This window comes from Lithobates pipiens, unplaced genomic scaffold (assembly GCF_037356315.1).
Source record: "Lithobates pipiens isolate NorthernLeopardFrog02 unplaced genomic scaffold, aLitPip1_a1.2 Scaffold_19, whole genome shotgun sequence".
Taxonomy (NCBI): domain Eukaryota; kingdom Metazoa; phylum Chordata; class Amphibia; order Anura; family Ranidae; genus Lithobates; species Lithobates pipiens.
In genome coordinates, this window is record NW_027507764.1 from 403,861,506 (window position 1) to 403,875,002 (window position 13,497).

The 13,497-nt window shown below is 43.4% G+C and overlaps 1 protein-coding gene across 6 annotated transcripts in view; it reads left to right on the top strand.

Annotated features, from left to right (window-relative positions):
* The window catches only part of MPPE1 (metallophosphoesterase 1), a 92,486-nt gene that overhangs the window by 75,299 nt on the left and 3,690 nt on the right, over nt 1-13,497 (top strand). For 5 of the 6 annotated variants that reach the window (XM_077492429.1, XM_077492434.1, XM_077492433.1 and 2 more), the window contains one exon: nt 6,737-7,365. In XM_077492429.1, coding sequence (XP_077348555.1) covers nt 6,737-6,910 — 174 coding nt within the window. In that variant the 3' untranslated portion in view covers nt 6,911-7,365. Of the gene's footprint in view, nt 1-6,736; nt 7,366-13,497 lie in introns of those variants that run through there. The other variant, XM_077492430.1, reaches the window with a different exon arrangement.

Below are 13,497 nucleotides of genomic sequence, written 5' to 3' on the forward strand. Positions count from 1 at the left end.
GGGATATACCGGAATTAGCGGAGGATGACTGGGAGGAGGGTGTCCAGCAATATCTACCCCTCATGATCTCCTCTAGACACAGATACACCCAACTTAGATTTATCCACCGAGCTTACTATTCCCCAGACCGCTTAGCCAGAATTTATCCTAATAGAACTGGTGTGTGTCCTAAGTGTGGCTTGGCCTCTGGCACGTTCTTCCATATTGTCTGGTCCTGTGTGCATATACAAGCCTTCTGGAGGGGGGTGGCGTCGGAGATCGGCTCTATAGGCCGATTCGATGTCCCCTGTGATCCACTACCCCTTCTACTAGGGATTGTGGACACGCTCCCGGCCCCGCAGGCTAAAAACAATTTGTATTTTTTTTGGCCTTTTATGCTAGGAAAGCTATCCTAATCAAATGGCAGGACCCTAGCCCCCCAACGGTTCCCCAATGGAGAGCCCTGATCGATGCGGCCTTACCGCTCTATAAGCTGACGTACCTAGGAAGGAACTGTCCCACCAAATTTGATAAGATATGGGGCCCCTGGATCAAAGAAAGACCACTCCCTTAATCCCTGAGCTCCAGACGGTGTAGGAATCTCTAGCTGGGAAGGTGGTGGTGGTGGGGAGGGCCGGGGATTCTGTATGCCCTTTCAGTCGCGTAGGAATGCTTTGTGTTTGATATAGATGTTGGTATCCCACCTGTGATGATGTGTAGCCCACGGCTCTTGCTCTCTGAGTGCAATTCTGGCTTATTGGAAACACTGCCTAACTGTATGCTGTAATCAGGTATCTTGATATGCTGCTTAACCTATATTTGATTTTTTCTTTCTCTTGTTTTACTGCTGTCAACTGCTATAATATTCATTGTTGAGATTGTACCACTGTTCTGACATGTACTGTGAAAAATTTAATAAAAAACTTTATGTTAAAAAAAACAAAAAAACAGTCTCGGTGTACCTAGACGATCTATTGCTAAAAGACCAGTTGGTGGCTCGTTTGGAGCAAAGTGTATGCATTACAACCAGTTACCTGGAAAAGTCTAGGTTGGATTCTCAACCTAGAGAAGTCTTCCTTAAAACCACTAAAAAGGCTGTAGTACTTGGGTCTGATCATAGACACAGCCCAGAAGAAGGTGTTGTTGCCTCTGGCGAAGGTCAACTCCATAAGCTGGTGCAGATGGTCAGGTCAAAAAGATCCCTCCATTCACCTTTGCATGAGGTTGTTAGGAAAGATGGTGGCTTAATTTAAAGCGGTTCCCTATGCCCAGTTCCATTCAAGAAGACTGTTGCAAAACAGTATCCCGGTTGCATGGAACAAGGCTATTCAAGCTTTAGACTTGCCAATGCGGCTGTCACTAAGGGTGTCTAAAAGCCTCAGTTGGTGGTTGCTAACCCAGAATATGCTGAAAGGAAAATTCTTCAGACCAGTTATCTGGAAGTTGGTAACAGATGCCAGCCTTTCAGGCTGGGGAGCAGTACTAGAAAAGACAACTGTCCAAAGACAGTGGTCAAGGACAGAAAGGACCTTGCCCATCAACATCCTAGAGAGCCGGGTAGTAGGTCTGGCTCTAAAGGCCTGGACATTCAGGTTACGGGTTGTCCTGTCAGGATTCAATCCGACAATTCCACAGCTGTGGCTTGTATCAATCACCAAGGGGGCACCAGGAGTCTTGCAGCACAGAGGGAGGTGAACCATATCCTAACCTAGGCAAGGAACATTCCTCTCTGCCCATCAGCAGTTTTCATTCCGAGAATAGAGAATTGGCAGGTGGACTTTTTGAGCCTCCAGCAGTTGCTCCTGGGGGAAGGGTCTCTTCACCCCGACGTTTTTTGGGCTGTTTTCCACAAATGGGGGAGGGACTCTGGACATAGATCTTCTGGTGTCCAGGTTCAACACGAAGTTGGTCAACTTTATGTCCAGGATGAGGGATCCACTCGCATGCGGAACAGATGCATTGGTGACCATGGGATCAGTTCTCACTGATTTATGCATTTCCCCCTATTCAGTTGCTGCCACGACTTCTTTGCAGGATCAAACTGAAACGAGAGCCAGTATTTCTGGTAGCCCCAGCGTGGCCCAAAAGGTCCTGGTATGCAGAAATCCTAAAGATGGTCCCTTCCACTAAGGCCAGACCTACTGTCACAGGGGCCGATATTCCATCCTACCTTACGAAATCTAAATTTAATGGCTTGGCTATTGAAACCCACATTCTGAAGAAACGTGGGCATTCCGGGTCAGTTATCTTTACCTTGATTAATGCAAGGAAGCCAGCTTCCAGAACTACATATTATAGTCTGGAGGGCTTATGCTTCCTGGTGTGACTCCAAGGATTGGCACCCTCGGAGGTATATTGTAGGCAGAATTCTTGTCTTTCTACAATTAGGGGTAGAGATGAAGCTAGCCTTGAGTACTATCAAGGGCCAGGTCTCAACTTTATCGGTATTATTTCAAAGACCACTTGCTTCACATTCTTTGGTCCGGGGTTTTATGCAAGGGGTGATTCGCCTTAATCTGCTAGTCAGACCTCCTTTGAACCCTAGGGACTTGAACTTAATTTTGTCTTAGTCCTTCTGACAAGGAAGTTAGTGTTCTTGGTTGCTATAGCCTCAGCAAGGAGGGTTTCGGAATTGGCTGCTCTTTTTTGTAGTCAAAGGGGAGTCCACAAAATATGCTTCCATAGACAGTTGAGGCAAATAAATCTGTCGAAGGAAGCTATCCAGTATGCGTGTATCTAATCTTAGAGGTATATAAAGACTGGAAAAGATTAGGAGGAATGTATAGAACACCCAAGATGCATTCTAAACCATGTAGCAGACAGTAAAGATAAAAAATGTATCTGCCCGCCTTATCCACTTGTACCAGCCTACAAGAAAACAAAACTTTTTTTTTTAAATGTACCAGTAGAGTAACTCCCCAGGCATAAACAGAATAATATGAATGAATCGTAAACTGTAAAATCTCTTTAGCAAGAAATCTACAGGTTTTAGAATTAGTGTGTGTTTTCAACAGATAATAAATGGATTGTGAAACAAAATGGCATCAAGCACAGTGTGTCTCTTAATGGGGTCATTAAAGTGATGCTAAAGTCTTGTTTGTTTTTTTCGTTAGAAAAAGAGGGTCTCTCTTTTTTTTTCTCTGGTCCTTCTTTGGCGCTCCTTCTTCCTGTCGAGTGGCCCCACAGCAAGCAGTTTGCTATGGGAGCACCCGAGCCAAACCACAGTTTCTTTGTGTCCATTCAGACACTGAGCCACGGCCCGGCCTGCCCCTGCTCTCTCTTCATTGGCTTACTGACTTTGACAGCAGCAGGAGCCATTGTCGCTACGCTGCTGTCTCAGCTGGGGGGGGGGAGAGAGGAGAGTCCCAGACAGCCGAGTCTCTTCTGCAACATCACTGGATCTACATGGGGCTCAGGTAAGTATTAGGGGGGCTGCTGCAATGCATAGAATGCAGCAAGATATAAAAAACATTCTGCCTTTACAACCACTTTAAGACCTTTGACCTTTTGGGTTGCATATTTGAAACCACATCATATGCACATGACACCTTGTACCAAAACAAACATAACAATTTGCTAAAATAAGAAATGGGTATTGAACACCAAAACTAAATCAATATGGTCCAGTATCACTCTTTGCCAAAACAGTATTGTTGAAATATCTGTATAAACAAAATAACTTGTTTTCATACCCAAGTAGTAATACAAATGAACGAACAAAACAGACAAACAAGACATATGAACAGAACCTTACAACCATCATACAACATAAACCTTGCTCCTTCCAGGAGCATTTAAAGTGGTTTCTAAAAGCTAGCAGTCAAAATGCACCACCCCCAGCCTGATGTTTGCAAATGGTGGATAAAACACTTAAGTGGGAGTAACTACAGTCTAAAATGTAATTTTTCTGGAAGGATAATAATGGTAAGCCATGAGAAAAAATAGTAGCATTTGCCAAATTCTTCAAATGGCTCTTTATCGTAATTGTATTATATATTTTATATACACGGTCAAAGACAGACACAAATTATGTTATCTTACATCACATTACATGTACCTGTTGTATACGAGAGACTTTTATTACTACATGCAAAGGACAATATGACATTTTGCTGTCTGAGACGCCTCTTTTATTTTGTGTGATGTGTGTTTAAAGCATCGTCCAGTTACTGTATGTGCACCAGGATGCAATCCTAATGATGCAGGTGTGTTACCCTTCAGTGAGTCCCAGACCGGACCCAGTCCATTTTTAAGTTTAATATGCTAAAAGAGTTTGGATCCCGTAAATTCGGGTCCGTGGAACCAAGAAAAAGCATAGTAAGAAACTATATAGGGGAAAAAAAAGGATAGAGAGAGAGAAGACAGAGAAAGGGAGGGATTGGGGGGGGGAGGTAGGGGGTGGGAATCTGGAGGGTGACTTTGTGCAAGCCCGCCGGGCATGGTGGTAATCTGGCAAGGCCTCTGGATGCTCTGTAAGCAGGAATAATGCTTAGTCATTCGGGATTACGCGTTCTGTGAGTTTTTGAAGGATACGTTGGACCTCCGTCCAGAAGTGTTGTAATTTGGGGCAGGTACAAAAAATATGTAAGATGCTGCCCTTGTCCTCCTTGCATCTCCAGCACTGATCAGAGGTGTCTGGAAATATTTTCTTTAGTTTCACAGGGGTTCTGTACCACCTGGTTAGAATCTTAAAGTTGGTCTCCTGTGCTTTCGTGCAAATAGAAGATTTGTAGGTAAACCTTAGGATGCGTTGTTGTGATATGCTGAAAGTTCTACCTAAGTCCCATTTCCAGTTTTGTATACAATTCAAAACATGAGGTTCCGCAGGAGTAATTAGCAACTTGTAGTTAGCAGAAAGTGTGTGGGGCATTGCCCACGTCTCTGAGCAAAACCCCTCGAAGGTGATAAGGTGCCTGGCAAACAACCTTGGAGCCGGAAGAGTTCTGAAGAAGTGGGAGAGCTGGAGGGCACTCCAAAAGTCCAGCAGGAAAGATCCTGACTTATGCATCAGCTCCGGGATCGTCGGCCACCCTCTGCACAAATCGGAAAGCCTGTGTTTATATATTTATTTCATTTAACTTTATAGCCATCACAAAGGGTCTAACAAGCCCCTTTGTGATAGCAGTGGGCAGGTGACATGTCCTCTTTATGGAGGCATCAGGGATCTCTTAGACCTCTGACCTGGCTCCAGATGCAATCTTATACTCTTATGGACTGATGGGTACTCACATGGACTGTGATAGGCACTTTGATGGGTGGTGACAGGTCCTCTATTTTAGGGGTGCAATTGGTGTACACTGTAACTGGTAATGAGATGTTACCGCAATCGCCTTCTCCCACACGATCGGTGTGTGAGGAGAACCCGGTAACATCTCGTTACCATGGTTTGTTGACATTCTGTGACCGGCTATGATTGGACACAGCCGGCCATGTGGTGAAGAGCCAATTTCATTGGCTCTTTACTGCGATCGGGGTTGGGCTGTGTCAGGGTGACAAACCTCATCCCCGATCTGTGTGCACCCTAACATGTGGACAGTACATGTGACCTGCTGTGATTACCACGTGAGCGGTTGTGTTCAAAGAGACATTTTTTATTGGGCTGTGTCTGAGGGACACTCCTCATCGCCGTGCTGCAGACCCCCGGGGGCCCGCAGGAGCGGAAAAAAAACAAGGACGTCATATGACACCCACCCAGGATGGGAGATCCCATCTGCAGACATCATTTGACTATGGCCTGCTATTGAAGTGGTTAAAATTCAAATATGAGACCTTTCCAATTTTACAAACTTGGTCTTCTATTTGCTATAGTACTAAATATAAGTAATGGTAGATCAGCCACTAGAGGAATATCTTTTTCTCCTAATTGTCTGCAAAGAAATTGGCCACATAAATGGTGCATAGCTTTCGCATGCATCAGCCAACTTATAGATGAGCATGGTTTGAAGGAGCAGTAAAGCAAGACCATTGTGGGATGTGCAAACATGGGGTGTGTGTGTGTATAATAAATAAATATATATAATTATAATATGTGTGTGTGTGTGTGTGTCTATATGTGTATATATAATATATTATGCAACTAGAACTATCCCGTGTATATATTTGCAAACTAGACCTAGGAACAGGTTGGTGTTTTTTTTTTTTTTTTTTAACTCAAGCACACAAATTAATCACTTGCATTAGATCTCATTTGTGTGTGTATCTTTAAAAATAAATATCAAGGTTATCCTGAGTATTGTGATGTGAGAGACATTTTTCTAAAAGCATCGTGTGCAGTGACCACACCGGCCTTAGCCACGATCTTGAATTTTAATGTGTTTTCTGAGCAGATCTGTAAGGCCACAAATGAACACACCATTCTGTAACAAGGAAATGCCTGTTAACCATAGCAGTCTTCCTTCTACTACTACAGGACACTTTGCCAGCAATGATGCCTAGTGTTCACTTTTTCATATACCTTCCCTAAATGCTCTGAAAATGTTGGAATGCAATTCACAAAGTAAATCCCTAAGTAGGGGTTACTCACAGGACCAGTCATTAGCATTGGCTTTCCCTGAAAGGAACCCTTTTTATTTAGATCCCTATAGTGCTTTACAAATTACCTGCATTGATATATCTACTAAAAACCAAGGAAATCCAGTTCACTTTCAGTTTGTGTGAATTGTTAGTACATGTTTTCCATTTGATGAGGATTGCTTTGCTGGGTTATGAAAGACAGTGGATGTTCTTCTAAGGTTTTCTTAATTTTTTTTTTCTTCAGGGCTTGATCACAGCTGAAGACTTTGCACTTGAAAAATGCTTCCTTCCAACTGAGAACACGGTCATCTACACCTACTCTGTAGCAAGCATGCTGCTGTTTCTCTATGCAGTGTTCCAGTTGTCTCTAATAAATGCATTGAAATCCTTCTTCGTGCCCAAGGAAAAGCCAGTGTAAAGGAGGCATGTTCCATACTCAAGCCATGCCGTATGGAAAACACTAGTTTGTTTTGTTATCCACAATAGACCAGTACATTTGACCAAATATATATTTATTAAATGTACCTGTACAATATGTGACTGTAACCTATACATTAAAGAAAAAAATCCTTCATTGATTTGATAGCCATATCCCCTCCAGGACCATACAGATGAGCCCGGTGTGGTTAAGGTCAGCCTGTGGACACTTTACCCTTATATACTTAATCATGTTTCTAACCTGCTGCCAGTCAAAATGTTCTCCCAGCTCTTTCTTGTCAGTACCACTTACATTGCCATTTTATTTTTTTGCCATGTCCCAACTTTTTTTGAGTTTCAAATTTGATCTTATTTTTTTTCTTAAAGTGGTACATTCTCTCAGTTTAAACAGTTTGTTATGTTTTCTATTGTGAATAAAATATGGGTTGCATTCTGGTTTTATGTAGATTTTATATAGCATCCCAACTTTTTTAGAATTGGGGTCGTAGGAAAAATAGACAGAGCTTGGTATAAATGCAAACTGCTCTAAACCCTCCCCACTTCATTACAAAGTTATGGCAGGCATTCCACTTTAAAGTCTAACTCAAGCAAATCCCTTTGCTGTGTTGTTGAGGAAGTGCATACAGACCCCAGGGAAATGTTATCTTGGTGCTCACCTTATGGAATTGGAAATGTTTACTTACCCCTCCATTCTGTGATGCTCTTTTATATGTGCTCCTGGAGAGGATGATTCCTTATGTTCTGCAAAACTGTTCACTGGTGATTTCAATACCACCTTGTCACCCACCCTGAACAGACCTGCCCCCACCAAAAATTTTGCTGGGCACTTATCCACTTGGACTTTAGCTATGGATCTCACTAAGGTCTGTTGGTGGAAACACCCTGCTATTAGAACATACTCCTGTTTCTCTACCACCCACAAAACCTCCTCCCACGCTGATCTGGCATTTAATTCTTCCCTTTTGTCTGATGTTTAAGAGCTTTATTATGTCCTAAGTGGCCTATCTGACCACTGGTCTGATGCCGAGGACCTGTCAATACTGAAACAGATATCTGTGTTGACTGGGTGCTCATTGGTTTTGTTCATATTCCCATCGCACCCGTTCCTGGATTAGAGGCTCCTTTGTAGTAGGTGCTGCAGCAATCACCAGCTGGACACTATATATATCACAGATAAATACACTCGTTCGCCAGCACACCATGGATCTTGAATTGCATTCCAAAACTTTTATTGCAGAAAGATCACATCGAAACAGGGTAGCTGCAACATTTTTGAGCCACACAGGACCCCTTCATCAGGCATGTGTGTCCATATTGTGAATGCGCGACCTATGTGGTGCGCTGTGATTGGCTCATGGCCCTGCTGCCAGGTAACTGGGACACCTGGTCCCGCTGTTTATGTGCCAAGATCAGTACACATCTCGGAGATGTGCCCTATTGCTGTGGGAGAGCTGCACACTGAGGTGCTTAGTTAATGTATAGGAACATTGCCTTACACACCCAAATATGGTTTTATTTTACAGTATAAAACTTCCTTTTGGTGGGAAAGTGGTGTATGAGGTCAGGTGATTGGGGGGGTGGTCACTGTTTTCCTTGATTTTGATCAGTGGTAGTTAATTTATATTCTGTGTTCACTATATGCACTCTATCATATGCCTGACAAAGGGGTCCTGCGTGGATTTGATACGTTGCACCTACCATGTTGTGATGTGATCTTTCTACAATAAAAATTTTGGACTGCAATCCAAGATCCATGGTGTTCTGGTGGACATGTGTATTTATGGGTCCTCATTGGATCTTGCATCCTAAAGCCATACAGTGTATTCCCACGAGTTCAAAAATATTGGGGCCAAAATGAGAGGTCATCTTTTCCAGGCTTGGTATAGGATGCCTTTAAAGGCGTCCATTAGAGGTCAATGGACGCCTTTTAATATGCAGTGCTCACAAACAGAAGTTGAAGCCAGGGCTGACCACTATGCCTCCTCCCCCACCTCTGACAATTTTGACCTGCTCATGTCTGCATGATGTGAATTAATTACACCTAACTGATATCACCAAGGCTGACTTATATAAACTTAAACAAGACTTTTTTTTTTTTTTTTTTTAACAAGGGGACAAAAGTGGTAGGTTCCTTGTCATATTATTTGAACATGACAGGCCTATTACCAGGACCGTGGATAATTCCGTATCTACATCCCCTGGGGGAATTTCGTCTGAATTTACAAACTGTTAAACTGGTCTTCATAGCTCTTCCCTGCCCTCAAATTTTAACCCCTCTAACCTCACTTATGCTTTCCTAATGGTAAGGCCTCAGGTCCTGATGGCCTCCCAATGAACTTTTTCCAGTCCCAAGCTGAGGCTCCAGCCCCTAGATTGGCTATTTTGTATAATCAATGCCCTGCAGTTGACCTTCTTCCTCCTCTGATGCAGGAAGCATGTCCTGATACATGAAAGTCCTAAAGTCTGTGTCCCTGTCTACTATTTCCCCCGAATACCCCCCTCTGGAACAAACAATCCCTGACCCTCCTCTATATGCTCTCACACCCACAGTGTTGGGCAAAATTCTAAATTAAAAGCATTGCACACATTGTAGAGAACCATCTTTAACTGACCTTCGATAGTCTTTGCGCAAGTTACTATATCACTTTCCCGTACAATTTCAGATATCAGCAGATTTTGCATGCCTTCCAGAGTCAATTTGTTGAGGGTCAACTAGATATGGCCTCCTCTAATCTTCAACTGCTGCTCAGGGGGGAATCAACTCCTGAATTTGATCTCTGTCCTATACCTTTTGGAAATTGCGATCTCTGATTTGTCTAGTCTATAGCAAAAATGGCAAGTAGACATTTCTGATTTGGACAGTGAGGATTGGAAGGAGATCTAGGACAAAGCCTTTAAACAATTCGTGTCCAGTCGGGATCGGCTCATACAATTTAAAATGTAACATTATGAATATTACACGCCACACAGGCTCCATCAGCTTAATCCACTGATCTATTCTTCTTGCTGGTGCTGTGATCATCCACACAGAGGTTTTTTTTTATGGACAAGTCCCGTAATTTTTCATTACTTGATTGACACAGTCTGTAACATCGATGCAGTCACTCAGACCTCCTTCATTCCCTTGGATTTGCTTATTGGGTCTTTTGTTTTAGGACTTCGTTCCTTCAGTTGCAGAAAGGACACTTCTGTGCCAATTGCTGTTTTATGCCTGAAAGGCCATAACAAAGCATTGGAAAAAAAAAAACCTTTACTCCCTCCATTTAATTTAGGAAGTAGCTGGTGAATTACAACTTACACCTACAGTAACAGGCTACCCCAAAAAGTTTAACAAAGTTTGAGCACGGTAGCTTGGAGAAGCCTCTACGGCAACTATGACTACTATTTAACAGCACCTGTTGACTTACTACTGGGATAACAGGAGGGCTGGCCATATCCTTCTGTACTGGCTCTTGCTGGGGACCCTAGTGTAGGACGGGCAATTTTCTTTTACTCCTGCAATCATTCTTTTTATCACAGGAGCCACACAGCACCTGTTTTTTCTTTTATTGTTGTTTGTATTGGTTTTGTTCTGTGCCTACTCATGTAGGCTAGGCCACTTAGGCTTTGTACTGTTTTCATAAATAAAATAGATTGACAAAGTCTAACTTCGGTTTCTTGTGACTTTTTAAATTGTTTGTTTAGGCCAAGGATGCTTAGCCTGGGGCCCCTGACTTCAAACCAGTGAAGTGCATGCCTTAGGTCAGCAACATGTTGATCACAATCTGGGCTTGCTGACCCATCACCACCCGAGTGCACCAAGCTGGGACTAGCAGTGGAGGAAGCAGGTGGCCGTGGAGAGCGCAGGAGCTGCATAAACCGATGCTTCCTCTGTACTGTCGGCGTCTGACTCAAGTGGAGCGTTTCCAAATACACTATGCCTTTCTAGCAGCTATTAGGCTACTTTCACACTGATCTGTGGGTGCAGCACAGTGCTCCTGCGGGTTAGCTGCACTGAGCCATAGATGTCTATTATATCCCGGGGTATGGTGCGCTTTCTGAATTGGCATCAAACCTCCTGAATGCGGGAGTTTTATTGTGCGATATAATAAAAGTCTATGGCAAAGTGCAGCTAACTCACGGGAAAGCTGCAGGTGTGGGTTAACTGCAGCTCATCGGTGTGAAAGCAGCCTTATAGGGGGCTCAGAACAGTAAGGGAAGGCCTCAATTACATTTGTGGTTTGCAGGGTCAGTAAAACCCCATAGTTGAGATGTGTTTTTACCACCACCACCCCCCTCCACAAACTACTGGTATAGCATCAGAGGTCGCAATGGTGTCCCCAATCCATGTTCCAGGGGGCCCATGCAGCCTCCCTGTGACATTCTCTTTTACACTTGGACAGGAGGGGCAGCATATACAGGAACCAATCCTCTCCAGTTTCCTCCTGCAGCTGCTGAAAGTTGGCTTCTCCTCCTCTTTCTCCCACCAGCACTCAGCAGCTACAGGAAGAAAATGTTGATAATAAGAAATGTTGAACCAGGTTATTTTATTGTGGCCCGTGACCAGTTACCAAATCACTTAAGTGGCCCTCGCTCTTCAAAAGGTTAAGTACCCTTGGTTTAGGCCAAGCTGGTCCAAACAATTTGCTTCACTAAGGCTAGGTTCACAGTGTTGCGGGTGCAGGATAGCATGTAAATTGCACACTTTCCTGTACCCACAGCTAATAGACGCTGCTCTTATGCCAACACATGCAAGTCCTAATGATACCTCAATGCCTCAGAAAATGGAGTGTTGTGCAGCTTTGTTTTTGAAAAAGCTGTAAGAACCTTTTCCCTGAGTATTCCCACTGAAATGAATGGGCTGCTGTATACATGCAAATGTGGAATGCACAAAGCACACTAGTGTAAACTTAGCCTTACAGATGCACCGCTGGGAGTGCTTTATAAACAGTGTGTTTTGCGACAGCTACATACTCTATAGAGCACTCTGTTCTGGCAGTGGGATGGGGACTTCTTGGCCAGCTGCCAGAACAAAATTGAGTTGCCACTGCTCAGCCATTCAAAGGAGGCTTTGTATTTCATCAATGAATACAGAGCTTCCTCTGATTGATTCAGGTGAAGACATCACAATTTCCACCTCTGCCAGTCAGAGGAAGTCACAAGAAACCTGCAGTTAGACTTTAAAGGATCAGTTCACAATGCACATCTTTTTGTAGGTAAAAAAAAATTGCATTTTTTTTTTCTTGGAGCCTGGAAAGCAGATTGCAGGTGCCATGCAGGACTCCTGTAAACTTCTCAGTGTATCTGTCTGCTCGTACAGGCAGACAGATGCACACTGACAGGAAGAATTAATGAACTACCAGAGCGCTCAACAGTGCCATGGTAGTTTGAGAACTACAAGCCGACAGCCACAAAGGTAGTTTCCTATTCACAGAGGGCTGTGAAAGAATGCTGTGATTGGGCAGGCAGAGCCCTGCATGACCACGTCTAATTCAAACAGTGACGGGGGACAACCCGGGGAAGATGCTTGGCCACTGTCACGGGGGCGCTGCAGCTGCTGAAACATGTAACGTTCCAAAAGGTGAACTTATCCTTTATAAATATCTCCCTGAGTGATGGTTCACACTGGGGCAACCTGTTAGCTGCCTGACAAGTCGCGTTCCATGCAGTGCAATCGAACTGTTCTAATGGGAGAGACTCAAGTCGCTCCGACTTAGAAAAGGGTACCTGTACTAGTTGGTGGGCGACTTTGGAGTGGCTTGCATTGACTTCTATTAAAGTTGTTTGCAAGCCACGTTGAGGTCACGCTATATGGGGCGGCTTCAGAGGCAGGCGACTTTGAAGCCGCCCCAGTGTGAACCATCACTAATTGTTCAGATGCTGAAAATATTTTATTCTTTCTCTTTAACCACTACAATACAGGGCACTTTCGCCCCCTTCCTTCCCAGCCCAATTTTCAGCTTTCATCGCTCTAGCGCTTTCAGTGACAATTGCGCAGTCATGCTACACTGTACCCAAATGAAATTTTTATCATTTTGTTCGCACAAATAGAGCTTTATTTTGGTGGTATTTATTCACGACTCCGTTTTTTATTTTTTGCGATATAAGCGCAAAAAAGCGGAAATTTGGAAAAAAAACAATATTTTCTTTTTTCTATTTTAAAAGAAATCCAATAAAATCAAATTTTGTCATAAATTTAAGCCAAAATGTATTCTGCTACATGTTTTTGGTAAAAAAAAATCCGTTAAGTGTATAATAATTGGTTTGTGTGATCACGGACATATGTACGCAAATGATCATGTACATATGTGTGCAGGTGATCACGTACATATGTGTGCACATAATCATTGGGACAAGTGATTTTAGTGGGACATATGTGGGGGACATGTTTTTATTATTAGGGACATGTGTTTTTATTTTTTGGGGACATGTATGTTTTGGGGACATGTGTGTTATGGGGACATATGTGGGGACTGTGTTTGTACTGTGTGGTGTGTTGCGTGTTTACACTAGACTGAAGATCAGTGAGTAAAAAGCTGTAAAAAAACAGCTCATACTCACTGATCATCAGCCGGCTGCAGCGATCTG